General features: G+C 46.4%; 1 protein-coding gene across 11 annotated transcripts in view; it reads left to right on the top strand.

The window, feature by feature from the left end:
- The window catches only part of TMEM91 (transmembrane protein 91), a 510,612-nt gene that overhangs the window by 216,292 nt on the left and 267,076 nt on the right, over positions 1 to 27,244 (top strand). For 9 of the 11 annotated variants that reach the window (XM_068250624.1, XM_068250623.1, XM_068250638.1 and 6 more), the window contains one exon: positions 4,007 to 4,095. The exons of the other annotated variants lie outside the window; for them this stretch is intronic. Coding sequence is in view for 1 of the 9 variants with exons in the window: in XM_068250639.1 (XP_068106740.1) it covers positions 4,007 to 4,095 (89 nt within the window). In the remaining 8 variants the exon portion in view is untranslated. The remainder of the gene's footprint in view (positions 1 to 4,006; positions 4,096 to 27,244) is intronic. 11 annotated transcript variants of the gene reach the window in all.

Here is a 27,244-nt window from a genome sequence, read left to right on the forward strand (position 1 = left end):
ATCATTCTCTAATATTTTCAGTTTACACACTTCTCAGCATTCTAAGTTATTTTACAGAGCAGGCAGTGAACTATTGAACTGTCCTCTGCAGAGAAAAAGAGAATACAGTGCCGACCACTTGAGATAATAAGCTTCAGAAGACAGAGCTCTCTGTGACTTTGAAAGTCGTGGGGCTCAGTGGCTCTTTTGCACAGATAACAACTGGAGTTTAACTCTTCCTGTACTGGAAAAAATATTAGACTTATGTCTCTGCTCCTAATGTTTTATTTATTAGCTGTACTACACATACAAATCATTATATCATAATTTTTTTCCACTTCAGTGTCTCTTTAATGGGTCCATTTTATTCAACAATTTATTTATTTAATGGCAAGGGCCACAGCATACAACTTGAAAAAGATAGTAACAGGGTGCTCTTGGTCACACTTCACAGCATTATTCAATTCAATTCAATTCACTTTATTGTCATTGTGTAACACAACAAAATTACTTTTCATGACAACCCCATGGTGCATATAGGGAACATAGTGATAGTAACAAGGAAGAGAAGAAATTATACAAGTATGCCAGGTATTACAGATGTTTTTACAATTTGTACACGGTGTTAATTATTTGAGAGAGGATTCAGAGTTTATCAAGTTTATGGCGGATGGGAAAAAGCTGTCTTTCAGTCTGTTTGTGTGTGTGCGGGTTGATCTAAAACGTTTACCTGATGGAAGGAGCTCAAACAAGGCATTTCCAGGGTGAGTGTTGTCTTTGATAATGTTTTTGGCCCTTCTCAAGCTGCGAGCATTATACAAAAGTTCTAGTGATGGTAGTTCAGTGCCAATAATGGCTTCTGCTGTTTTAACAACTCGCTGCAGGGCTTCTCTAGTAGCCTTCGTGCAGCTGTTGTACCAGGCCGTCATGCAATTGGTCAGAACGCTTTCTATAGTGCATCTGTAGAAATTAACCAGCAGCTTTTGTGGGAGGTTAGCGCTCCTTAGTTTTCTCAGAAAGTAGAGGCGTTGTGCTTTGCCAGTTAGAGCTAAAGCATTGTCAGCCCAGGACAGGTTCTCTGCGATGGTGACTCCCAAAAATTTGAAGCTGGAAACTCTCTCCACAGCCTCTGCATTCATCATTAGCGGTAGGTGAGTAGTCTTTTTGGTGGTCCTAAAGTCCAGAATAATTTCTTTGGTCTTCTTTGTATTTAATAACAGGTTGTTAATGTCGCACCATGCAGTCAAGTTCCTATACTTCCTAACTTCTTCTCTTCAGCTTTTCTTCTTCTGAGCAGCTTCCTCATTGTCTGATATAAGCCCAATGACAGTCGTATCATCTGCAAACTTAACAATTACGTTTGAGGTATGGATAGACTGGCAGTCATGGGTGAAAAGTGCATAGAGGAGAGGGCTTAATACACAGCCCTGTGGCACGCCAGTGCTCAGGGTAAGGGTGGAGGATGTCTGTTTTCCTAGTCTGACAGTTTGAGGGCGTTTAGTAAGTAAGTCCAATAACCAAGTACATATGGAGGGAGCAAGACCTAGTGCATGGAGTTTGTTGGTCAGCTGGCTAGGTACAATGGTGTTAAATGCTGAGCTGTAGTCAACAAAGAGCATTCTAACATAGGAGTTGGGCTTTTCCAAGTGTGAGAGGACAGCATGGAGAGCTACACAGATGGCATCCTCAGTCGATCTATTTGTTCGGTAAGCAAACGGGTGTTGATCTAGATTTGCTGGGATGGAGGCCTTGATGTGTGTGGCTACCAGTCGTTCAAAGCACTTGGCGATGACAGGGGTTAGAGCAACTGGTCGATAATCATTAAGACAGGTTATCCTAGGATTTTTAGTAAATGTGCTTAAGCTCACTGACTCCACCACAGTGCCATCCATCCAGTGAGTCTTAACCTTACAAAAGTTCCTAATTCTCTGTTTATGAGAAAAATGGCAGAAAAGTAAACACTGAAAATTTGAAAGTGCATGTGTGTATTTATTTCATTTTCTATGAAACTTCTAGCACTGGCTGGATAGTGTAATGGTTAAGGGCTCCACCTCTGACATAGGAGACCTGGGTTCGAATCTTGGCTCTTCCTGTTCAGTAAGCCAGCACCTATTCAGTAAGGAGTTCTTTGGGCGAGACTCCCTAACACTGCTACTGCCTACTGAGTGCGCTCTAGTGGCTGCCTCGCAAGCGCTTTGAGTCCGACAGGAGAAAAGCGCTATACAAAAAAAGGAATTATTAAATAAAAAAATCTGGTCCAACCAAATACCTTCAGAAGTCATTAAGAGCCTGATCCAATTCACTTTTTCTTCTATTTTTTTCTCCTAGGAGATAATTTTCCATCTTCTGTTTAAAATAACCTTTTCACTCTGAAATTGGAAAAGGTACTAAAAGGTTTGGTGAAAAAATACTGTCTAGAATATTTTCCTGCCCCCTGGCGGCTTAAAAGGCATTTAATTTATAATATGAAAATATCACCTAGAAGAAAGCTTAGGCTAAAAAGTGAATTGGATCGGGCCCACATAGCTTATTAAGATCCACCTATGTGCAATGCAGTAGTCAAATGACATGTTACTTGATGCCTGTATGATGCCTGTATAAACATACTTGTTCTGAAAGGCCCTGACCCCGCAATGCATATTAAGCAAGCAATAAGACGATCAAGAGGAACTCCAAACAGGATAGAGACAAAGGGCTTGATCCAATTCACTTTTTTTCCTTCCCTCTCCCTCCCTCCTCTCCTTCCCATGGGCGGTACAGGACGGCGATCCGTCCTGTACCGCCTCTGATAGGTTTCAGCCTATCAGATGCCGGCGATCCCCGGGCAGATCAGTGGCCGGGGATCGCCGATCTCCTTTACGGCGCTGCTGCGCAGCAGCGCCGTGTGACGTAAACACCGGGGATTTCTTCCCGGCGTGTTTACATTTAGCCTGCGAGCCGCGATCGGATTCTTGCAGGCTGTTCACGGAGACACCCTCCGTGAACTGACATGGAACGTTTCCATGTAAAACCACTTACGACCTGCTGCCGCCTATCGGCGTTAGGTGGTCGTTAAGTGGTTAAAGGGCTTTTTATTAACCTCTTTAGGACCGTGTCACGCCGAAGGACGTGGTGCCCCCCCCCCCCCCCCAGGACCGCCTAATGCCGGTCGCCGTGTTTTGCAGGAGATCGCGCACGCATCTCCGCTTGGATGACTGAGCTCCGCTCCGCCATCAGTCTCCAAGCGGCTCTGAGACTGTTAGACGGCGAAACTGCTGTCTTTTAACACGGTACAGCGCTGCGATCTAAGGCAGCACTGTACTGGGACAGCCGTGTGACACAGCTGTCCCCCTGGGACACAGGAGAGCAATCAACTCTCATTGGCTGAAGCCTATGACAGCTGATTGCTGTCATAGGCTGGCGAGGGGAGGAAGGGGGAGATAAATAATCAAAAAAATAAGAAATGTATTATAAAACTAATCAAAAAATTTTTATAAAAATATAAATAAACATTGGGGCAGCAATCAGACCCCACCAACAGAAAGCTCTGTTGGTGGGGAGAATAGGGGCCCTGCAGCGAGTGGCCCTGCAGTGAGGCCTTAAAGCTGTAGTGGCCCAATTTGTAAAAAATGGCCTGGTCTTTAGGGGGGTTTAAGCCCACGGCCTTCTTACGTGGTTAATAATATGAAAATATCACCTAGGAGAAACCTTAGGAGAAAAATTGAATTCGATCGGGCCCAAAGATGCTGAGAAAGATACATCAGGGGTGGTTTATAAAAAATAAAACCCCCATTTTAAATATCCTTTATGGAGCATCCACTAAATTAAAACTACAGACTGGCATCATTTATAGTTACAAAATGCAGTACATCTTCCAGCTCCTTATTTATATAAAATTTCAGACACAGCTAGCATGGAAACAACCATCTTGCATAGTAATGTAATATATTATCTAGTTCAAGCTGTGAGCACCACACTGCTATTTTCCCAAAATTTACAGCTTTCCATCAGTTTATGTATAAGCTAAAATCATCCTCATCTCTTTCAGTCAGATAGAAAAACATCTGTTTGTCGGCAGTTTGGAGAACTCACTGGTGCAGAGCTGCATGCTGATCAGTCTCCCAGGACAAAAACAAGGTAATGCTTTTAAGCCTTGTATAGCAAGAATTTATGGAAGAGTGGCCAGAGAAACTCATTACTTAAAGGATACGTCCAGACTGACTAAAAAATACAAATCCACTTACCTGGGGCTTCCTCCAGCCCCTAGCAGCCTTCCTGTGCCCTCGCCGTAGCTCCAGTGGCTCCCGGTTGCTAGGTCGGCTTTCGGGTCGGCTTCTTGTGCGCTCCACCGCGTGGGTCACATGGTCTGGCCGACGCCATCAGGACTGTACTGCGCAGGCGTAGATTGGATATGTTGGAAATAATCAATCCAACAGTTAAATCTGCCAGAAAATTGTATGCATTAAAGAGAACCCGAGGTGGGTTTGAAGAATGTTATCTGCATACAGAGGCTGGATCTGCCTATACAGCCCAGCCTCTGTTGCTATCCCAAACCCCCCTAAGGTCCCCCTGCACTCTGCAATCCCTCATAAATCACAGCCACGCTGCTGACAAACAGCTTGTCAGAGCTGGCTGTGTTTATCTCTATAGTGTCAGTCTGCTGCTCTCCCCGCCTCCTGCAGAACTCCGGTCCCCGCCTGCATCCCTTCCCTCCCTGCTGATTGGAGGGAAGGGATGGGGGCAGGGACCGGAGCTATGCAGGAGGCGTGGGAGCAGCCGAGACTGACACTACAGATGTAAACACAGCCTCACAGCACGGCTGTGATTTATGGGGGATTGCAGAGTGCAGGGGGACCTTAGGGGGGTTTGGGATAGCAACAGAGGCTGGGCTGTATAGGCAGATCCAGCCTCTGTATGCAGATAGCATTCTTTAAACACACCTCGGGTTCTCTTTAAACTTTAATGCTTTAACTGGCCCCTAATCAGCATGCTGATCAGGGATTATGTGACTCTGATCTGACTCCACTGGCTTCATGCATGTTGCAGGTGTATGACTCAAACACAACTAAAGCTTAGCAAGTCAGCCGGGTAACTGGCATTGTTTATAAAGGAATGAACATGGCAGCTTCCGTATACCTCCCACTTCAGATTTGCCTAAAGCTCCATAGACGCAAAATCCAAGTGCATGGGTATGGTCCTGGTATTCCCAACCTGGGTCTTAGTTCTACTGAATAGCGTACCAGCAGTGGTCCTGTCACACATACCAAGAATGGAATAATTGCTTAGTTCAACTGTTATGTTCCCTGAGTCCTTTGATTGCATTAGTAGGGAAATGACTAGTTTGCTTGGGTTTCTTTTGCTGATTGCTATTGTTTTCCAAGCACAGTCTGGGAACTGAGGTGCCTCTGTGCTGTTTCTCCTCCTCCTCCTCCATGGTAATGGCTGTGCACACTCCGCATATTCATAGCGTAATTGCTGACAGTGATGCCCTGAGAATGGTCATATCCTTACTTGCCTTAACATGTGTATCAGGTGTGGTGTGTAACTGCTCCCCCCCCCCCCCCAGCACTACTGCTCCCCTCCCCTTCCCCCCCAGAACTGCAGCCATTCTTCCCTCGCCCCCCTCATCCTCCTCTCTCTCAGTCCAAGCTGTGGTTCTGTACTGTACTTAGCCAGTCTCATTAATCAGACTGTGTTCCCAGCTGTGCCTTATGCAATTAGCTTTGTGGAAATGTTACACGTCTCTGAAGATCGTGGGCGGCATTTTATAATGGTATTTTGTCAGAAGAGTGGGGAGCCCGCCTCATTAGAGAGGGAACTTTGTGTTCACTGGGCAGCCTAGATTATAGACGCAGGGGGACCTTGTTCTCTGTAATCCGGTGTAATCAGCCAGGGCCGGTGCTACCATTAAGGCAAGGGGGCAATTGCCCCAGAGCCCAGGGGGGCCCCCAAGCCTGTCTAATCCTCATCATTTAAAAATGTTTTTCAGCTGGCCAGGCTGCCGGGTACCGCGGCCATTAGCTGGGGAACAGTGGCAGGCAGGGGAAGGAGGAAGGGTCCCCCCCCCCCCCCCCGAGCGTCTCCCCTCGCCTGCCTGTATGCAGAGTGATGCGAGCGGAAGCGACAGTACAACTCACCTTTCAGCGCCGTCAGGAACTTCTGCAAGTCTTCTCCCCATCACACAGTTCTGTGTCTCCTCTCTGATGCCCCCTAGTGCCGCCTCTCATTACTGCGCCACTGGAGGAGTCAGAGAGGAGATATGGAAATGCATGATATGGAGAAGACTTGCAGAAGTTTCTGGCGGTGCTGACAGGTGAGTTGTACTGTTGCTTCTGCTCTCATCACTCTGCTTATTAGGAGGGGGAGAGACTGCTTAAAATGGGGCGGCATCTGGCTATCTATACTAGAGGCAGACTACCTAATACTGGGGGTACAGCTGACAATTTATGCTTGGGGGGGGGGGGGGGCTAACCCTAATCCCCTTCCTCCGATGTCTAACCCTAATCCCCTTCCTCCGATGCCTAATCCTGAACCCCTTTCTCCGATGCCTAATCCTAAACCCCTTCCTCAGATGCCTAACCCTAAACCTCTTCCTCCGATGTCTAACCCTAAACCCCTTCCTCCGATGCCTAACCCTAATCCCCTTCCTCCAAAGTCTAACCCTAATCTCCTTCCTCCAATGCCTAACCCTAATCCCCTTCCTCCAATGCCTAACCCTAATCCCCTTCCTCTGAAGCCTAACCCTAAACCCCCTTCTTCCGATGCCTAACCCTAAACCCCTTCCTCCGATGCCTTACCCTAAACCCCTTCCTCCGAAGCCTAACCCTAAACCCCCTTCTTCCGATGCCTAACCCTAAACACCTTCTTCCGATGCCTAACCCTAATCCCCTTCCTCCGATGCCTAACCCTAAACCCCTTCCTCCGATGCCTTACCCTAATCCCCTTCCTCCGATGCCTAACCCTAAACCCCTTCCTCCGATGCCTTACCTTAAACCCCTTCCTCCGATGCCTTACCCTAAACCCCTTCCTCCGATGCCTAACCCTAATCCCCTTCCTCCGATGCCTTACCATAAACCCCTTCCTCTGATGCCTAACCCTAATCCCCTTCCTCCGATGCTTAACCCTAAAACCCCCTGTGATCACTAACTCTAATTCCCCACCCCCTTCACTAATAATATAGGCACTGTCATATGCAGCTATAATAATAGCTGCAATTGGTGACTATTACTGGTAATTTTGGAACCGGAGGCACCTGATAAAATACCAGGTGCAAATTGTGACTATTAACATAATCGTCTATGGCAGCGCCTATTTTACCTGGGCATCTCCGGTGCCCAAATTCACTGCTTCGCTGTCCATCTGCTTCTATCTATCTATCTATCTATCTATCTATCTATCTATCACCAATGCTAGGGAAGATATTTCCTTTCTCATTGTTGCACAGCCATACTGACACCATTCTCAGTGTAGCAGTCCCATTAGCTAGACAAATAGAACTCTACTATTGCTGCCATGTCGTTCTTTGGACCTACACTTCAGGCAGGGGACATTGTAATACGCGAGGCAGCTGCGGCGAGCAGCACCGCCGCCGCAGCTGCCTCCATGCGGCCATCCGTCCGTGCGGCCTCTAGGACGCCGAGGACTGAACGTGAGCAGCGGCAGGGGGTCGCCGTAATGTGCGGGCGCGCGCACAGACGGGACCTTTATGCGGGGAGGAAGCCTGTCAGCTGACCTGCGGGTCGGCTGACGTGAGAGGAGACTCACGGCGCCCAGGATTGGCTGATGAGAGGGGGGCGTGCCAGTGAGGTCTCCTCTGCTTCATAAGCCTCCGGGCTTCGTTGTTACATTGTCTGCTGTCGTGAATGCTTGCGTGTTAGCGCTCAGACCTTAGGCTAGTTCCCTGGTGTTGATGCTACGGATTTCCCACCAAGACTAGGATATTGCTAGCCTGTGTTTGTTATTTGTTTAGACTAGTTCTCTGGTGTTGATGCTAAGGATTTCACACCCAGACTAGGTTATTAATACTGTATTGATCTCCTGTGTATGACTCTTAGCTATTACTTCTGACTCTGATCCTGCCTTCCGATCCTGTACTCACGCCTATCTGCCTACCTGTTTCTGAACCTCTGCCTGATTACCGATTACTCTCTTGTCTCACGATTCTGTACCGATACGTACCTTCCTGTTGCTGAACCTCTGCCTGATTACCGTTTATTCTCTTGTCTCATGATTCTGCACTGATACTTACCTCTCTGTTGCCGAACCTTGCCTGCATGACCATTCTACTCACTAGTGGGCCCTTGCCACTGGTGAGGTGTTAACTACGCCAGCTCCGCTGGTGAAACAGCTCTGCCCGGCTATAGTTCAGCCTTAATTACCTGCTCATTAGGTACCTGTCATTTTAGTATTACTGTATCTCGTAGACTGCAGTACAGTCTGACTCTCCCGCTCCTCGGGAGATCCAGCCTCTCCAGTATTGTTTCTCCAGCTTGCTGGAGGTTGTACGTTGTGCACACTCAGTGTACTCTTTATACTTCACCAGCCCCTCTGGTGAGGTCTCATTAAAGTTACGGTTGCACCAATCACTACACACTCTGCTCCTTGTCTGCTATACTGGTATTATTGGTGATTCTGCAGATCACACATAATCGGGTATAGCGTCTGCATTGTTGGTGATTCTGCAGATCACCACATAATCAGACATCTGAGCAAAGACACAAGACCGTTACAGAACAACAGACCAATAAAGTATTATGGAGGCACTCTGCCAACGAGTCGACGTGTTACCCTCCACCGTTAATGAACTCATTAAACCGGTGAACGCTCAACAGACTCAGATTGATCAAATAGCTGAGTCAGTTAACCGTTTATTAGACCCCAATACTCTAGTGTCGCCCCCTTCTGTGATAGAACCGAGGGTACCCCCACTTAGAAATTCTCAGGGCATCGCTCTGATTTTAGTAATTTTAAGCATAGATGCTTATCCTATTTTGAATTACGACCCGTTTTCTCGGGTACAGAAAGTCAAAGGGTCATTTTCATCAAAACCTTATTGTCCGGAGATTCTCAGTCCTGGGCATACAGTCTCCCTACGGGGCATGAGGCCTTGACCTCGGTGCAGGAGTTCTTTAAAGCCATGGCTGTAATTTACAACGATCCTGATTTGGCAGTGACTTCTGAAAGGAAGTTAAAAGTCCTCAGGCAGGGTCAAGGTTCTGTCAAGGCTTATGCTGCTGAGTTCAGGAGATGGGCAGTTTCAGCCAGGTGGGGGCAGTACGCGCTCTTGGACTGTTTTCTGTCAGGATTGTCCGATGCGGTGTCTAATCTTATGTTGGGTCATCCAGGACCCAAAACTTTGGACGAGGCCATTTCATTGGCCATCAAGATTGATAGACGGGTGCGCTATCAAAAGCAAACTCGGGCCAAGCCCTCAAAGAATTTTTCTCCCTGTACTTTCTCAGCTCCTACGCCTTCCTCTCCTCCAGCTGATGAGCCAATGCAAATTGGACAGACCAAGCTCTCGGAGGTAGAGAAGAACAGAAGGCGAGCAGAGAAGTTATGCCTGTATTGCGCTGATAAGGGGCATATGGTTTCTGCTTGCCCTAAAAAGGCGGAAAACTTTACCGCCTAGGAGTAGCTGGAGGTACTACCCTAGGCGATCTTGATATACCTCTAAGTAATAAACGTATGTTGCTTCCTTGCACTATCACCTGGGAGGGTCAGGTTCACACTACTCAGGCATTTTTAGATTCTGGGTCAGCCATAAGTGTCATGTCTGCTAGCTTCGCTAAGCAGTTCAGATTTCCTTTGATTCCTGTGGGTGAGCAGATTAAGATTACTGCCGTGAATGACTCTCTGTTACCACTCAACATTACTCAGACTCCTGTGGTGTCTTGCCAGATTGGGGCCCTGCCTAGGGAACAAATGCAGTTTCTGGTCTTAGAAATGTCCACATCCACGGTCATTTTGGGCATGCCGTGGTTAAAGAAGCACTTCCTGGACATCAATTGGAGTACCAGGCAGTTAATAAGCTGTTCTCCATATTGTCAAGACCACTGTCTTCAGCAGATCCCTCTTGCAGCTAGTGAAGCCCAAGTAGTGGAAACCGGTGAACAGGATCTAGAACCCTCTGGGGAACAGGTTGAGTTGGATTGGGCAGCAGAGCTGGGTCCTTTTCAACAAGAAACTCCTGAAGGCAAACCAGAGGGGGTTCTTTTTGTTCCCCTTCAGTTGAGATTTAAAGTCTTGGAGGCATTTCACACTCACAAAAATGCTGGTCACCCTGGGGTAACTCGTACTCTGGAGTTGTTGGCTCGGAGTGTGTGGTGGCCCTCCATCAATTCCGATTGTAAAGAGTTTGTGGGAAGCTGCACCAATTGTGCCAGGAGTAAGGCTTCTAGGCGAGCTCCTGCCGGCACCTTACAGCCTCTTCCCGTACCCGAAGAACCTTGGACCCATGTGTCCATGGACTTCGTGGGGGAATTGCCCCTCTCTGAGGGTAAGACGGTCATATGGGTGGTGGTCGACAGGTTTAGCAAGATGGCACACTTCATTCCCTTGAACGGACTCCCCTCCGCACAGGAATCGGCAGAATTGTTCATACTCCACATCTTCAGACTACATGGGATTCCTCAGGATGTGGTTTCGGATAGGGGCAGAGGCGTATCTAGAGGGGTGCAGGCATGGCTTGTGCCATGGGCGCCACAGCACCATGGGGCGCCATGCCTCAGAATCAGACCTCAGATCAGATTAATTGTTATCTGGGGAACTTGGCTACTTAATTTATGAATGTAGGGCTCACTTGGCTTAGTGATAGAAAAGAGGACAGAGAGGAAATAAGACAACATATTTTCCAAAAAGTAACTTTAGCAATATCCTGAGACAAAAAAACAGGTAACCATAACACATGTACATGAGAAAGGATGCTGTTTTAGAGGGGGAAGGGCGCAATTTCAATGTTTGCCATAGGCTCTATATTACCCAGATACGCCCCTGGATAGGAGAGTCCAGTTCACTTCCTGTTTTTGGAAAGCTTTCTGCCAACAATTAGGGATGAAGTTGTCATTTTCCTCCGGCTACCACCCACAGACCAATGGTCAGACTGAGAGGGTAAATCAGGCCCTCGAGCAGTTTCTCAGGTGTTATGTGGCCGATACTCAGACTGATTGGGTCAGGTTCTTGCCGTATGCCGAGTTCGCCCACAATAACCTGAGGTCTGCATCCTCAGGGTTCTCCCCGTTCCAGGTTGTCACGGGGAGGTCACCCAAGTTTTCACCTCTGCCAATAGTGGCCTCACCCTTCCCAGCTTTGGAACACTGGTCAGTGACTATGCGAGGCATCTGGAATAAGGTGAAACAAAATTTGAAGACAGCCTTTTCGTCTCAGAAAAGGCAAGCCGACAAGAGACGTTTGGTGGAGTGGAGGTTCGCACCCGGTGATTTGGTGTGGATATCCACTCGACACTTGTCTTTGAGGCAGCCTTCTGTCAAATTGGGTCCCAAGTTCATAGGGCCTTATCCTATTGCAAAAAAAGGTGAATAACGTTACTTATGTGATATCGGTTCCCCCCAGTTTCAGGGGTGGTAGGACGTTCCATGTTTCACTTTTGAAACCTACCGTGTATGTAGATGCCCTGTGGTGATCAATGGGGAACCAGAATACGAAGTAGAAAAGATTTTGGATTCTCGGCGAGTGCGAAAATCCTTAAAGGAAAGGTTCAGGGAGGGTGGGTAAAAAATAAAAATCAATTTCCACTTACCTGGGGCTTCCTCCAGCCCGTGGCAGGCAGGAGGTGCCCTCGCCGCCGCTCCGCAGGCTCCCGGTGGCCGACCCGACCTGGCCAGGCCGGGTGCCAGGTCGGGTCGGCCACCGGAGACCACCGGGAGCCTGCGGAGCGGCGGCGAGGGCACCTCCTGCCTGCCACGGGCTGGAGGAAGCCCCAGGTAAGTGGAAATTGATTTTTATTTTTTACCCACCCTCCCTGAACCTTCCCTTTAAAGTATCTGGTTCACTGGCGTGGGTATGGTCCGGAAGAGAGATCCTGGGTACCACTCTCGTATGCATGCCGAAGAACTCAGGATAGAGTTCCATAGGTTGCACCCGGATAGGCCAGGTGGTGCATGTTCGGAGTCCACGCCTAGAGAGACGGGGTACTGTAATACGCGAGGCAGCTGCGGCGTGCAGCACCGCCGCCGCAGCTGCCTCCATGCGGCCATCCGTCCGTGCAGCCTCTAGGACGCCGAGGACAGAACATGAGCAGCGGCAGGGGGTCGCCGTAGTGCGGGCACGCACGCAGACGGGACCTTTATGCGGGTAGGAAGCCCGTCAGCTGACCTGCGGGTCGGCTGACGTGAGAGGAGACCCACGGCGCCCAGGATTGGCTGATGAGAGGGGGGCGTGCCAGTGAGGTCTCCTCTGCTTCATAAGCCTCCGGGCTTCATTGTTACATTGTCTGCTGTCGTGAATGCTTGCGTGTTAGCGCTCAGACCTTAGGCTAGTTCCCTGGTGTTGATGCTACGGATTTCACACCAAGACTAGGATATTGCTACCCTGTTTTTGTTATTTGTTTAGACTAGTTCTCTGGTGTTGATGCTAAGGATTTCACACCCAGACTAGGTTATTGATACTGTATTGATCTCCTGTGTATGACTCTTAGCTATTACTTCTGACTCTGATCCTGCCTTCCGATCCTGTACTCACGCCTATCTGCCTACCTGTTTCTGAACCTCTGCCTGATTACCGATTACTCTCTTGTCTCACGATTCTGTACCGATACGTACCTTCCTGTTGCTGAACCTCTGCCTGATTACCGTTTATTCTCGTCTCACGATTCTGCACTGATACTTACCTCTCTGTTGCCGAACCTTGCCTGCATGACCATTCTACTCACTAGTGGGCCCTTGCCACTGGTGAGGTGTTAACTACGCCAGCTCCGCTGGTGAAACAGCTCTGCCCGGCTATAGTTCAGCCTTAATTCCCTGCTCATTAGGTACCTGTCATTTTAGTATTATTGTATCTCGTAGGCTGCAGTACAGTCTGACTCTCCCGCTCTTTGGGAGATCCAGCCTCTCCAACATTGTTTCTCCAGCTTGCTGGAGGTTGTACGTTGTGCACACTCAGTGTACTCTTTATACCTCACCAGCCCCTCTGGTGAGGTCTCATTAAAGTTACGGTTGCACCAATCACTACACACTCTGCTCCTTGTCTGCTATACTGGTATTATTGGTGATTCTGCAGATCACACATACAAGTACTTCAACCAGACTTGAAAAATCACCAGCTGTCAAATCCCCGCTCTGATTACCTATTGCATTATGGAACAATGTGGATGGAGAGTCATAAAACCTCCAGCCTGTCAGATGCCTGTGTTCAACCGCTGGTTGTGGATAATTTGTGTGTACTGAGGAACTATTGAGATAGCGTTCCAGGTCTTCACCTCATGGCTGAGCCTGCTAATGACTGTGCAGAATCTCTCCCCAGTACAATTAATGTCACAGGAGGTTGAAGGCAGACGGTAGCTGTGGAGCTCAGAGATCATCTCAAAATGCTGGAATCATGAGGCTGTAATATCCAGGATATATAGATGTAATACCATTCTGCTGATCTCTGTGAACCTGCTTGTCTTCTAATTCTACTCTTATTATTCCTGTAATCCGCTAGAAAATTTCCTTTACCCGTCACGGTGTCACATGGCGCCTAGTGGGTGCTTTGCATACCAATGCCAGCCTGGGACATCGAGTAACTCCAGCATACATAACACACTAGTTCACATACATGTAGCAGCCAGTGGCGTAGCAATAGGGGATGCAGGGGTAGTGACCACACTGGGGCCCCTGGACCAGAGGAGTCCACTAGGGGCCCTCCTTTATCCATCTTATTGACTCTTTATTGGTGATAAATCACCTCTATATATGATTTGATTAGTTGTAACCATTAATAGACTGTTTTCCTCACCAGGTTATACCTCTCTGACACTGCAGCTTTCCCCTCCCCTGTTTACACCTCTGACACTGCAGCTGTGCCCTCCGCTGCTTACACCTCTCTGACACTGCAGCTGTCCCCTCTTCTGCTTACACCTCTCTGATACTGCAGCTGTCCCCTCCCCTGCTTACAGCTCTCTGACACTGCAGCTGTCCCCTCCCCTGCTTACAGCTCTCTGACACTGCAGCTGTCCCCTCCCCTGCTTACAGCTCTCTATCACTGCAGCTGTCCCCTCCCCTGCTTACACCTCTCTGACACTGCAGCTGTCCCCTCCCCTGCTTACACCTCTCTGACACTGCAGCTGTCCCCTCCCCTGCTTACAGCTCTCTGACACTGCAGCTGACCCCTCCCCTGCTTACACCTCTCTGACACTGCAGCTGTCCCCTCCCCTGCTTACACCTCTCTGACACTGCTCTCTGTAGACAGGAAAAAAGGGTAGCAACCCTCCACCAAGGGTGGACTCGAAACTGTATATAAGGAACAGAGGCGCCAAAAGTATAAAATTAGATTAAAAACAGAGGCATTCAACTTGAATCACTTGATACTCCTCCCTGTATTGCAAAGCGCGTTGCAATTTTTTTGTAGTTTCTAATAAATGTGTTTGACTGTCTGAATCGCAGTCGTTGTCGTGTCTGCTTGAGGGAGGTAAGACCACCACTTCCTCCTTCATTTTTGCCAATTAAGTTGGTTTTTAAGCTCATTTAATCTAATTTTATACTTTTGGCGCCTCTGTTCCTTATATACAATCTCTGACACTGCAGCTGTCCCCTCCCCTGCTTACACCTCTCTGACACTGCAGCTGTCCTTGGCAGGTTTTGGTGCTCTATATCAATTGTCATGTATAGAGCACATGAGGGGGCCCAATGTAAAACTCTCACTGGAGCCCAGAGCTCCTAAGCTACACCACTGATAGCAGCCAACATACATGTGCATGATCTCTTGTTGTGCCCCTCTTTTTTATATTTAAAGCTTTATTAAAGCAAAAGGCATTACAAGAAATTCACAGCAGTGTCAAGCACGTTATACAAGTGGGTAAAGTCATAGCATGCAAACAGAACAGCAGTGTATATTAGCTATAAATACGGCAGTCATTAGAATCATAGACATCTGCATCACTGCATCAAGCATGAAACACATGGACGTTGAATGCAATCTGGTCCATGGAACCTAATTAATTTGACACCAAAGCACTGCTCATTCTGTAGTTTATGTCACAATTATGGCTGAAAGTGGGAGCAATGAAGCACTGGTCATGGCAGCACAAAAACAGGCAATAGAAGATCCATTGAAGCAGATATCTACAACACACAACAGGATCAGGTGCAGACTGTAAAGAGACCTCAGAGAAGGTCCAGCACAGAGCGGCTGGGTGTAAAATGTTGTCAGGAACAGCATATGTTAAACAGCATAACCAAATGGCTTTCTGCTCACAAAGAGGTTGATTCACTATAATAAATAGCATGCCTTATCAGAGTTAATGTGCCTTATCAGCGTTTGCATGCCTTATCAGAGTAGCAAAGCGAGCTCTACAAACGTATGCCTATAATATGCCTTAGGCCAATCAAAGTGCGGGGATAATGTCCTTTAAAGTGATTGGACCCGCAGGGGCTCAGAGCAGGACGAGTGGAGCTTTAGTCATTGCCAATTAGCAGGCATAAGTTTGTAGCGCTCACTATGCTACTCTGATAAGGCACATTAACTCTGATAAAGCATGTCAACTCTGATAAGGCATATTAACCCTGATAAGGCAGGTCAACTCTAATAAGGCATGTTAACCCTGATAAGGCATGCTGTTTGTTATAGTGAATCAACCCCAAACAGTCTCTGCTAAAACCTCTGAAGTCCAGATGGGAGTTAACACACAAGACTAAGATCCTGTGGGACTTCAAAATCCAGGCTGACAGACTAGCTCTGGCCAATCAACCAGACAATATGGTTGTAGACAAGGCTCAGAAGACAGCACTGGCGGTAGCTGTAGCATTGTCAAGGAGTATGAGAAGCTGGAGAAATATCAAGGCCTAAAAGAATAACTAGAGAAAATGTGGAAAGCAGAGGCCAAAATGGCCCCAATTGTAAGTAGGAACAGTGACCTCAGAGCTGCAAGAGTGGCTCCAACAGACTCCAAGAACAACATCAGAAATCTCTGCCCAGAAGAGTGCAGTGGTTGGAACAGATACAATACTGCGCAGAACCACCAGGCTCCCAGGACTTTGGTAGAGGACCTGAGCTTGAGAAAGAAGAAACATACCACCCATGTGGGATGGTTGAAGAATTTATTTATTTAAGGTTTGTTCTTGAGCTTGAGAAAGAAGAAACATACCACCCATGTGGGTTGATCGAAGAATTTATTTATTTATGGTTTATTCTTGCAACCCACTAGTCATCGTTCTGGCAGACATCGGTAACTGATAGAGTTCCATTAACCTTAGAAACGCCAGTCAAAACTCCAGAATATATACTGAGATACATGTCCAATACACTCTTGAGTAGTTAACCCTGCAATGACCTCTTCAGCTAAACAATTAGAAAATTTATATCTTTCGTAATGCCAGAATTAAGAATGGAGGCAAGAAAGAGAATTAAGAAAGAATGCAATAAAGACAGCCTCCACCCCTGGTTCTGCCTATAGCCAGCATTATCATTTTGAGCTTTTAAAAGCCTATGAAACCTATTGTCTAGTTGTTCCTGTACATAATGGACTGGGACTGCACTGCCGGCTAATGGTCGCTGAGTAGAAGATGAAAGATCTGTAAATTAGTGCAGAAGGCATTTTCCTTGCATTATGTTATGAAAACATTTTTACAAAACTTTTATGCAGAATTCAAGCTAATATTTTGCTAACCACAAACTTTGAATTTCAATCACAGCACTAACACTTATTGAGGAACTACCCAGAATTGAACTTTATCCCAATCAATAACCGATATCCCCTTTCCCATGAGAAATCTTTACATTTAGTTAATCAGGGACATCTATATGGATGATATTGTGGTAAAACCCCTTCCACAGTGTGATGTCAGGGCCATATCCCTGAAAGCTTCCTGTCTGTGAGCCTCGTTCCATTTTGGGAAATAACAGCTGTTTCCAACTACCAAGCAAGCAATATCTCCCTCTGTGCATAGAACTCTCTGTAAACAAACATTCCGCAGAGATTGGAACAGGGTTGTGAGGAGGCGCCCAAAGATATGTGTAGTGCAATAGCTTGATACTATTAAACATACAAAAAGAAAAAGAATAAAGAGGTATATTACCTCTATGAAGGACTCTCAAGAGTGGTATTCAGGGAGCCTTTATTTTAAAATAACGGTTATACTGTTGACAACGCGTTTCACGGGACAAGGCCCACTTCCTCCGGTCATCAAAAAACAGTCAACCTTAAATCAGACCGTGTGCAGCATGCGCACTACACATATAAAAGATATGTGTAGTGCACAAAGATATGTGCACTACACATATCTTTGGGCGCCTCCTCACAACCCTTTTCCAGTCACTACACACCTACGGAGGTGACGACCTCGCCCAAGGTGGACCAGCTTCCATCACGGAGAGAGGACCTGAAGAGGGGTGCGACCGCCCGGCTCCTACACAATCCGGGGCACCGAGCGGGAACGGTTTATTCCCGCAGGCCTATACGGTGGTTGCAGGACTGCAACCCATGTTTGAGTACATATCTCATAAGTATTTGAGCTACTGGCGTTAATAACGATACTGCACTATTGGGCTCCTGGTCTTCTCTTTCTTAACAGAAAAAGGAAACCTCCCTTACAGAGTGAAGGAAGGACCCGAATCTGTACTCCTCTTGATTCCGCAGTGATCACCTCGCCGGACTAAAGGTGTTGCCACCTGAGATAAATTTCAAATGTAAATCGGGGAGAGGAACGATTTTATAATGGGAAAATGCTCACTAAATAACTTATACTGTAAATTAATATTGTAAAAAAATAAGCAATTTTATTAATTACGGTATCTTCACTACAGTTCCTCTTTAAAATGTTAATGCATTGAGCACATGTGTAAGATAGATGTCAGTGGTAACCCGCCGCTGGTTATTATCCGGTGTCAGCAGGCAGATAAGCACACTTCACATTCATCAGTTATGTAGAAACCATATCGGGAGTAAATACACTGGGAGTTTATAAATAGATCATTGATCCTCTGCAGTGACACATTCCACATTCCGGATCAGCCTGCTCCCGAAGCGCCAGCAGCAGATACTGCTTGCTTAGTGACTGGGTCATATTAGCCGCAATGAACTGCATTATTATCAGGAGAAATCCTAATTTCATGCAGCATGTACGGAGCAGAAAACTAACACAGAAAGTTAATTAGTGACAATGTCAGACTGAAATCACTCGACTTCATCATTCTCTTGGGAATGCGGGAGCGTCCGAGACCCCGTAACGCTACGGCGGGCAGGAAGGAGGAATAAAGGAGCCTGGGAGGGAGAGGAGACGGAGGAAGAAACATGAGAGGGAGCTGGAATAAGGAGAGGCACAAGTAATGAAAGGGAGATAGAAAGTGAGTCATGAAATAATGAGCAGATTGGAGGAAGTGTGCTAAATTGGAAAAAGGGTAAAAAAAAATGAGTAAAAGTGTTATGTCAGGTGCAGAAAGAGAACTCAATAATGTCTTAAAGAGACTCTGTAACAAAATGTTCAGCCTTATTTCTTCTATCCTATAAGTTCCTATACCTGTTCTAATGTGGTCTTTGTTACTGCAGCCTTTTCTAGTTGCACAGTGGCTGTGTTATCTCTGTTATATGATCTAATCTTTTCTCTTCTGTCAGCTCTGTTGGCTGAGGCTGGAATGTGTGGAATGTGCTGCACTGCTTGTCATTGGCAGAAGCTATACACACCCTCTCCAAGCTCTGTATGAGTCAGAGACTGAGCTACTCTCAAGCCTATCACACTCTAGTTAGAAGCCATGTCTTTTGTTTGTAAACACTGCCTAAAAATGGCAATTACAAGCCAGGATTGCAGCAGGGAGTGGCAGAAACAGCACAGAGGGGCCCAGGAGAACATAATGAATAGAATGGTATGCTTTTCTTTTTATTGTAAGAATTTTAGAGCACAGATTCTCTTTAAAGTATGCTCGAGGGAGGATGGATGGGACACAGAGGCATGTTTCCTGCTGCAGGTCATGCCCTGGTCCCTCTCCAGCCGCTCTCTGCCCCCCTGTGTCACGGTATCCCCCATGAAATTGGTGACAATCAATTGTCACTAATCTTGAGAGGGGTAAGTGAGGTATTCCCTGCTCTAACACCCACTGGGGGTATTCTTGCAGGTATTCCCCAGCTGTGATTGGGCAGCTGTCTCCCCTGGCCGCTCCCCAGCCTCCCTGCACGCTGCTCTGTGTGCGAGACACACAGAGCAGCTCTTCTTCCAGTGTTGTGACCCCAGAGGTCACGAAACAAACTGAAGGACTGTGGGCCACAGGAGCTGCTGAGATGGCGGCTACCTGATCCGCCCAGACCCTCGGATATTGGGTAGCATTGTTGTTGTTTTTTTAAAGTGGACCCAAACCAAACATTTTTTTAATTCAAAATATTTAGTTGCACCACTCTGACACATACAAAGATAAATAAACACTCCTTCAAGCCTATGAGCATTTCAGTGCATGCTTTTCACCCTTCTCTTTTCATAACTAGGGTTATACAGGTGGCAGCCATTACTTCTGAGCTTAGTAGGAGGTTTTAGATCAAGGGTGTGTTTCATCAGCTACCCTCCCTCACAGGAGCGTCGTCTATGTGAAATCTCACACAAGCTGAGATCACCTCCCCTGTGACATCATCAGTAGCAGTCTGTGTTTTCTTTTTGTTTATCTCCTCCACCAGTCTACCGGCTTCTGTCCCGGCAATATGAAAGGAAGTGAGGGGTTCCTCCAATAAATGTAAAATATTTAATATTTGTCATCATGCAGCTGAAAAAAAGCTGCTATTTATTTTTATAAGTTAGAAAATCAATTTTATTTCTGAAATCTTGAATTTTTAATTTAGGTCCACTCTAAATTTAAGTCCTCACCTTGGGTTCCCTTTAAAGGAAACCTCTATAGAAAAGGGCTCTTTTCCACTTTTGTAATCGCACTGCAATGCGATTGTGTTTCTTCCCAATTTCCATTACTGCGATTCCATCACGATCAGGTTGCGAGCCATCAGATGTACTACCATTATTATTTTTTAGTAATTATATAGTGCCATCATCTTCCACTGCGCTTTACAAAGTATATTGTCTTGCCACAAACTGTCCCTCAGAGGGGCTCATGATCTGATCCCTATCATAGTCATACGACAATCGTAATCTAGGGCCTATTTAGAGGAAAGGCAATGAATGTATCTGTTTTTGGGATTGTTAAAACCTAATTGGCGGTTGCTAGGGGTTACCACCTCTTTCGGCACCAGCAGCATAAGAAGTGCGCATAGTAACTTGACATTCTCGCAGCAGCAGACAAAGGAGGGAGATCACAGACGTCTTCAAACAGCTAAGGAGATTTATTTGGCAATACAAGAATACAGCAAGAATACATGTTTAACCACTTCAGGACCACCAGTAGTATTTTAAAATGTCCAATTGGTCCCTGTTAATGGACCAATGGACATTTTAAAACGTCCAGTGTTTAAAACGCTTGTGCACGCGCATGAGCAAACTAATGTGCATTTTAAAAGTGACAACCTGTGGCTTCCTCCAGCTCCTGGCAGCCTATCTGTCCCTCGTCGCAGCTGTAGCGTCTGGGGATCCGCTCTGATGCAGATGTCGACCTTGCCAGGTCAGCAACTTTTGCAGCGGCGCAAGCGTGTGGCAGCGCTGCTTGCGATTGCGCTTACTCACGTGGCCTGGAGCATTCTGCAATATGCTCCAGACCATGTGAGTGTGATCACGAGCGATACGGCCAAGCACTCGCGCAGGTGCAAAAGATACGGACCTGACGAGGTCGGCATCTGCAACGGAGGCAGAACTGCGGTGAGGGACAAATAGGTTGCCAGGGACTGGAGGCCCCGGGTAAATAGATCTTTTTTTCACCTTGCACCTGTTCTTTAAGGCAGGGTACACCCTTGCAGGGCCGTTTTACCCATGATTCCCGGGTCTCCGTCGGCTTCTGCGTTCGCACTTTTGTAGTCTTCACTATGGGGAGGATCGAACATGACGTCATGACATTGCCGACGTCATGCGCAAACCCGATCCTCCCCATAGAGAGACCGGAGCTGTGCCGGGAGGCTGCCTGATCGCTGGATCCAGGGGGGGGGGTAATATATTAACGGGGGGATCCAGGGGTGCCGGACACTCTTACTAGCTAGCCTAGTGCTAGCTAAAGGATTTACACACATTTGGCACAATTATTTATTAATGGGGGACTCCTGGGGCCACAGAGCGGTATGCCTGACACAGTGTCGGGCATACCGCTAAGGAGGTTAACTAAACTAATAAAGAGTTTCACTTACCTGGGGCTTCTTCCAGCCCCCTGTAGCTGCCCTGTACCCGCAACGTCTTGGAATGATCCTCTGGTCCCCACAGTTGCTTAGTTTCGATTCAGACGACAAAGCCACGTGCCTGTGCCTGCACAGCCCTGACCACACCCGTCTTTGATCGTGCTCCCGCCTCTGGGAGTGTCTTGCGCATGTGCAGTAGGAGAAAATATTGTACTGCGTATGCGCAGAACGCACTCGAGGGATGGTCCCATTCTAGTTTTCAGAATGGTAACATTAATGACATGTATCCAGGGCCGGATTTGTACTTTCCAGCGCCCTAGGCCGGCTGTCACCAACCGCCCCCCCCCCCCCCATTCTGTCCAACTCTGACTAGTTTGAACGGCCCCCCTTTGTTTTGCTGCTTTGCCCCTATTCAACAAAGGAGCCTGTTGTGCATGCTCTGTCCACTCCATGTAATTTTGCGCTCCTGCCTGGATGCACAGCAGGCGATGGTGTTCTGGGCATGCATACTTCAGAAATGATGCTCATGTATGAGCAGCACTTGTCAAGTACGCATACCTATAACACTCCCAGCCTCGGCTGCTGTGCACATCCGTACAGGAGTGCAAAATTACATGGAGCCCCAGTGGACAGCGCTGCTGCTTTGACCTCTGTGCAGTCAGAGCCACAAACAGGGGGCAGTGCAGCGCAATAGAGAGAAGCCCATCCAAAACAGAGAACAGGTAAGCAGAAGGATCCGACACTACACACACTGGCATAGATGTAGTGTAATGCTAGGTACACAAGATGCGACTTTCTTTACTGTCAGGTCAATTATTTCCATCATGTCTGATCTGATTTCCGATCAATTTTTCGATCAATTTGCTGTTCACTTCTATGAAAAATCATTCAGAAAATTGATTGGAAAGCAGATTGGACATGTTGGAAATAGTTGGGCTGACAGTAAATCTGTCAGAAAAATGCATTGTGTGTACCCAGCATAAGCTCAGGTGAACTTTACACAGTGAAAATTTAGCACTTAAGACAGATCTTAAAATCAGTCAGCAGGAAGTTTTGTATAACACTTTTTATTGGCTAACCAAAAGAAAAACAGTGAGCCTTTGGCTAATGAGCCGTATTCAGACTTTGTTACAGAATACAAGATGTTAGGCACACAGCTATATATACAGTCAGCAGGAGATGCAGTGATTGTTTTGTAAATCTAAATAAATGTAAAACATCCTGCTTTCACTGATGGTTAACACAGTACTTTGCTGGCAAAAAAAGCCAGGAAAGAGTTAAACTGTAGCACAAAGAATGTTGCTCTCATTCTCTAGGAGAAAAAAAAACGAGCCATAAATTTAACAGATCTGAAGTCTTTAACAGCACTGACCTACTAGTAATAAACTAACATCAGTCAGGGAGGGGTAGAGCTGCTAATTCCTGCCCGTGAATGCGTGCTGCAAACAAAAAAACTAATCAGAACTCAAGAGTTCTGCTACTTGAGCCCATATATTTTTCTTCTCACAGCAGATTTTGTCCCCTCTCATCATACAGGTGACAGCAGATGCTGACCGCCATAACACATACTTTGTACTTTGTGAGAGAGATGCAGGGATCTTTGGAATTCAGGCAGACCAGAGAAAAGCAGGAGAGGTGATTTACTTTGACATGTGATCTCTTATCACTCCAAGTCCTGCGCCCTGCTGATTTTTATCGCCCTAGGCCATGGCCTCTGAGGCTTTCCCAGAAATCTGGCCCTGCATGTATCAAATGTTCTGTCACTCCAAGGCCTTTGATAAGAAAGAATGACCTTTAGTGCTACTGGTAGTTTACAGTCTGCCATGTGCCCAAAAAACCTAATTAATTTAAACCTTGTGATAACCAGGGCAAATATGCAGATATAACGTGTTGGTTTTTATGTATGGTAACATTGTTTATTGAAAACTGAATGGAGTGGAATTGGAGTAATTGTGTATTTTTTCATTTTTTTCCTTGTTATTCTCTTTAAAATGCATAGAAAGTAAAGTAATTACTGAAAACAAATATCACCCTCAAAAAGCCTAATTTGTGGTGAAAAAAACAAGGTATAGATCATTTTGTTGTAAAAAGTATTGAAAAAGTTATTGGCAAATGAAAGGAAAGAGTGCTAACAGGTGAAAATCGCTCTGGTCCTCTTGGGTAAAAACCCTTGGGGGTGAAGTGGTTAAGAAACTTGGGTCCCTCAGCAAAGCAACAATACATCATTGTTCATCTTATAGCTTTCCATTGCATTTTAACCACTTAAAGAGAACCTGAACTGAAAATAAAAAGTCAAAATAACCATGCACAGATCATACTTACCTCCTGTGTAGGCTACTCCTCAATCTTTTTCCTTTTCCGCATCCCATTAGTCCACTGTCATCAATGGAATTCTCCAGCCTCCATTTTAAAAATGGCCATTACCCCATAACAGCTTCCTGGCCAGCACACTGTTAAACTGTAATATCACCCACTTGAGCCATAGGGAAATATGGACATTACCTTGCACATTCAGTTGTAGCGGACAGCTGCTGATATATAACTAACAGCAACTGGTATATTTCAGTTCTGACAAAATATTGTCAGAAATGTAAGGGATCTCTGTAAGAAGAAAATGGTGAGCTTCTGAGAGGAACTGATGGTGAGGTTAGTATGTAATATTCATTTGCAGCTACGTCATGTGTTTATTTTAAATAATTTTACTCGCTTCAGGTTCCCTTTAAGAACCAGCGGTCTCTGCCCCGTTAAGGACCAGAGGCCGCTGGTGCCAGAAACAGCGGAACACTGTCGTATAATGACAAATCGCCATCACCGCCGCACGTCTGGAACCCGGGCCACCCACTCTGCCATCTTTATGACCGTAGAGTTCCTGTGAGTCGGTCAGGAGCCGCTTTCATTGGCTATTGACCCTGCCTATCAATGTAAGCCAATGGGAGCGGCTTATGTTGATAGACAGGGTCACGAGCCAATGAAATCGGCTCCTGACCCGTTCACAGGGTTCTACCGTTATAGAGACGGCAGAGCGAGTGAGCTGCGGCCAGGAGACAACGGCGAGATGAGAACGTGCGGCATCGGTTGATTGAAATATACGCCCTGGCAGCCAGGAAGCCATCAAAACAGGGCGTAGATTTCAATCATTAAGGACCTAAAGCAGTTAAATCAGGTCTAGCACCCAATTTAGGTTTCGCTTAAGAAGAGTCTATGCTAGGTCACCCTTAAAGGGAAGGTCCAAGCAAAATAAAAAAATGAGTTTCACTTACCTGGGGCTTCTACCAGCCCCATGCAGCCATCCTGTGCTCTCGTAGTCACTCACTGCTGCTCCAGTCCCCCGCTGGCAGCTTGCCGACCTCGGAGGTCGGCGGGTCGCATTGCGTACATTTTTACGCATTCCCGCTAGTGCAGGAACATTAACACATACATTTTTACGCGTTACTGGTTCAATGCGTAAATTTTTACGCATTGAACTACTAACGCGTAAAAATGTATGTGTTAATGTTCCTGCACTAGCGGGAATGCGTAAAAATGTACGCAATGCGACCCGCCGACCTCCGAGGTCGGCAAGCTGCCAGCGGGGGACTGGAGCAGCAGTGAGTGACTACGAGAGCACAGGATGGCTGCATGGGGCTGGTAGAAGCCCCAGGTAAGTGAAACTCATTTTTTTATTTTGCTTGGACCTTCCCTTTAAGAGCCAATACAGCATACATACAAAGTGAAGTGAAGCAAAGTAGGATGCAGGAAAGTTGAAGTAAGCTTGTAGTGTAAAGAAGTAATCTTCCCTTGAGCTTTCAGCTTCTTATAAACAGTCACCCAAGAGTTAACTCTTGACCCCACCCCATGGGTGGAGGGCCAGTTACACATCTTGTCCCACGCACGCTATTGGCTGATAGGAGGAGCACATGATGGGCTGAGACTCACTGCGCGTGCACCGGGACCTGGAGCTTTCGGTGACCTGTCCTCTTCATTCATTTTGCTAGGACTGTTTACCTTTAAGAAATATCACAACACTTTTGTTTTCCCTGCTAATGCCTGCCCGTCTATACATTTGAGCTGATATTGCTCTTAGGTCTCTGTGACACATAAACAAAATGATCCTAAACACTCAGTATTGTTCTTCTAGAAATTTGTCTTAAAGGACTTCCAAGGCAAAATATCTAATCTATTTTTTACTCACCTGGGGATTCTTCCAGCCAATCCCCCCCCCCCCCCCCAAGCTGTCTCAGTCCCTCACCACAGCCCCGGTCCACCTCGGTGTCCCCACTGGCCGGCCGTAATGATCGCCACATCATCTGGGGCAAACTTTGCCTGCTCCCAACTATTGCACATGTGCAGTACGTGCCAGATGATGTGGATGCAGAAGAGCCAACCCCACCAGTGGGTCGGGATCGTTATGGCCAGCCAGCAGGGACACCGAGCACCGGAGCTGCGACGAGGGATTGAGACAACTGTGAGGGGCTGGAAGAAGCCCCAGGTGAGTAAAAAATAGTTTAGATATTTTGCCTCGGAAGTCCTTTAAAGAAGAACTCTGTATTATAGTCTCCTGACTAAACTAATGTTCTCTAAAACAAACAAAGGATTCTATCTTGCAACAATCTGATCCCTAGGATCACATATTAAGGTTACCACTAATGATACAATTTGCTGAACGATCGATTACGAGCAATTTTTCGTATGAAGGATCGTAAATGATCGCTTGGGACCACTAATGAACAAAAATCCCCTAACCAATCTGATCAGATTGATGGGATCGAACCGAAATTCAGATCGATTTAATTAATCTGATTGTATTGGCCAGGAGATTTTGTCCATTAGTGGTCCCAAACGAACCTATACAATCGTCAATGCAAAGAATCGTTTGTAATCGTTCAGCAAATTGTATCATTAGTGGCCACCTTTACAGGGATGTGAGAGGAAACTGGATTGGCCAAAGAAAGCCCATGCAGACACGGAGAGAACATACAAACTCTGCAGTTAGTGCCCTGGCTGGGATATGAGCCATGGACCCAGCGCTGCAGCACGGCACGTTTGCGATTTGCATCGGTGGAAAAAAAGTTGAAAAAAAGAGTGGCCATAAAGCTGAATAATTGCAGATGCCTCTTGTTTTAAGAGGGCACATTTACATGGAGCATATAGAGTTGAGCTGAAATTTTCGAAATTTCGCATTACTATAATTACGCATGCGAAATTCGCGATTACGATGCGAAATTGCGGTAGCGTAATTGCCATTAAAATCGTAATTGAAAATACCGTAAGCGTAATTTTCAATGCGAAATTTCGCGTTTCGTTCATGCCGTAATTTCGCATTAAACGCTACCGTAATTTCGCGTTAAACCGTAACGCTCCGTATAATATAAAAAAGCCGCCGACTTTAAGGGTTAATAGCAAAGCCCCCTTAAGTGCTAAGAGCCTCAAATTTGGAGAATATATTAAGGAGATCAGGAGGAATAAGAGGAAAAATTTTTTTTTCAAAAAGACCTTATAGTTTTTGAGAAAATCGATGTTAAAGTTTCAAAGGAAAAATGTAAACATTTAAAAACCCGCCGACTTTAACGGTTAATAGCAAAGCCTGCTTAAAGTTTAGGAACACCAAATTCCCAGGGTATATTAGGGGGATCAGTGGGAATAAGAGGAAAAATTTTTTTTTCAAAAAGACCTTATAGTTTTTGAGAAAATCGATTTTTAAGTTTCAAGGGCGAAAATGTCTTTTAAATTCGGAAAATGTCAGTTTTTTTTGCACAGGTAACAATAGTGTATTATTTTCATAGATTCCCCCAAGTGGGAAGAGTTTTAGTTACTTCGTTCTGAGTGTGGGAAATATAAAAAAAAACCGACGTGGGGTCCCCCCTCCCAGACCTCTTTAACCCCTTGTCCCCCATGCAGGCTGGG

This window comes from Hyperolius riggenbachi, chromosome 8, assembly GCF_040937935.1.
Source record: "Hyperolius riggenbachi isolate aHypRig1 chromosome 8, aHypRig1.pri, whole genome shotgun sequence".
In the NCBI taxonomy this organism is placed as follows: domain Eukaryota; kingdom Metazoa; phylum Chordata; class Amphibia; order Anura; family Hyperoliidae; genus Hyperolius; species Hyperolius riggenbachi.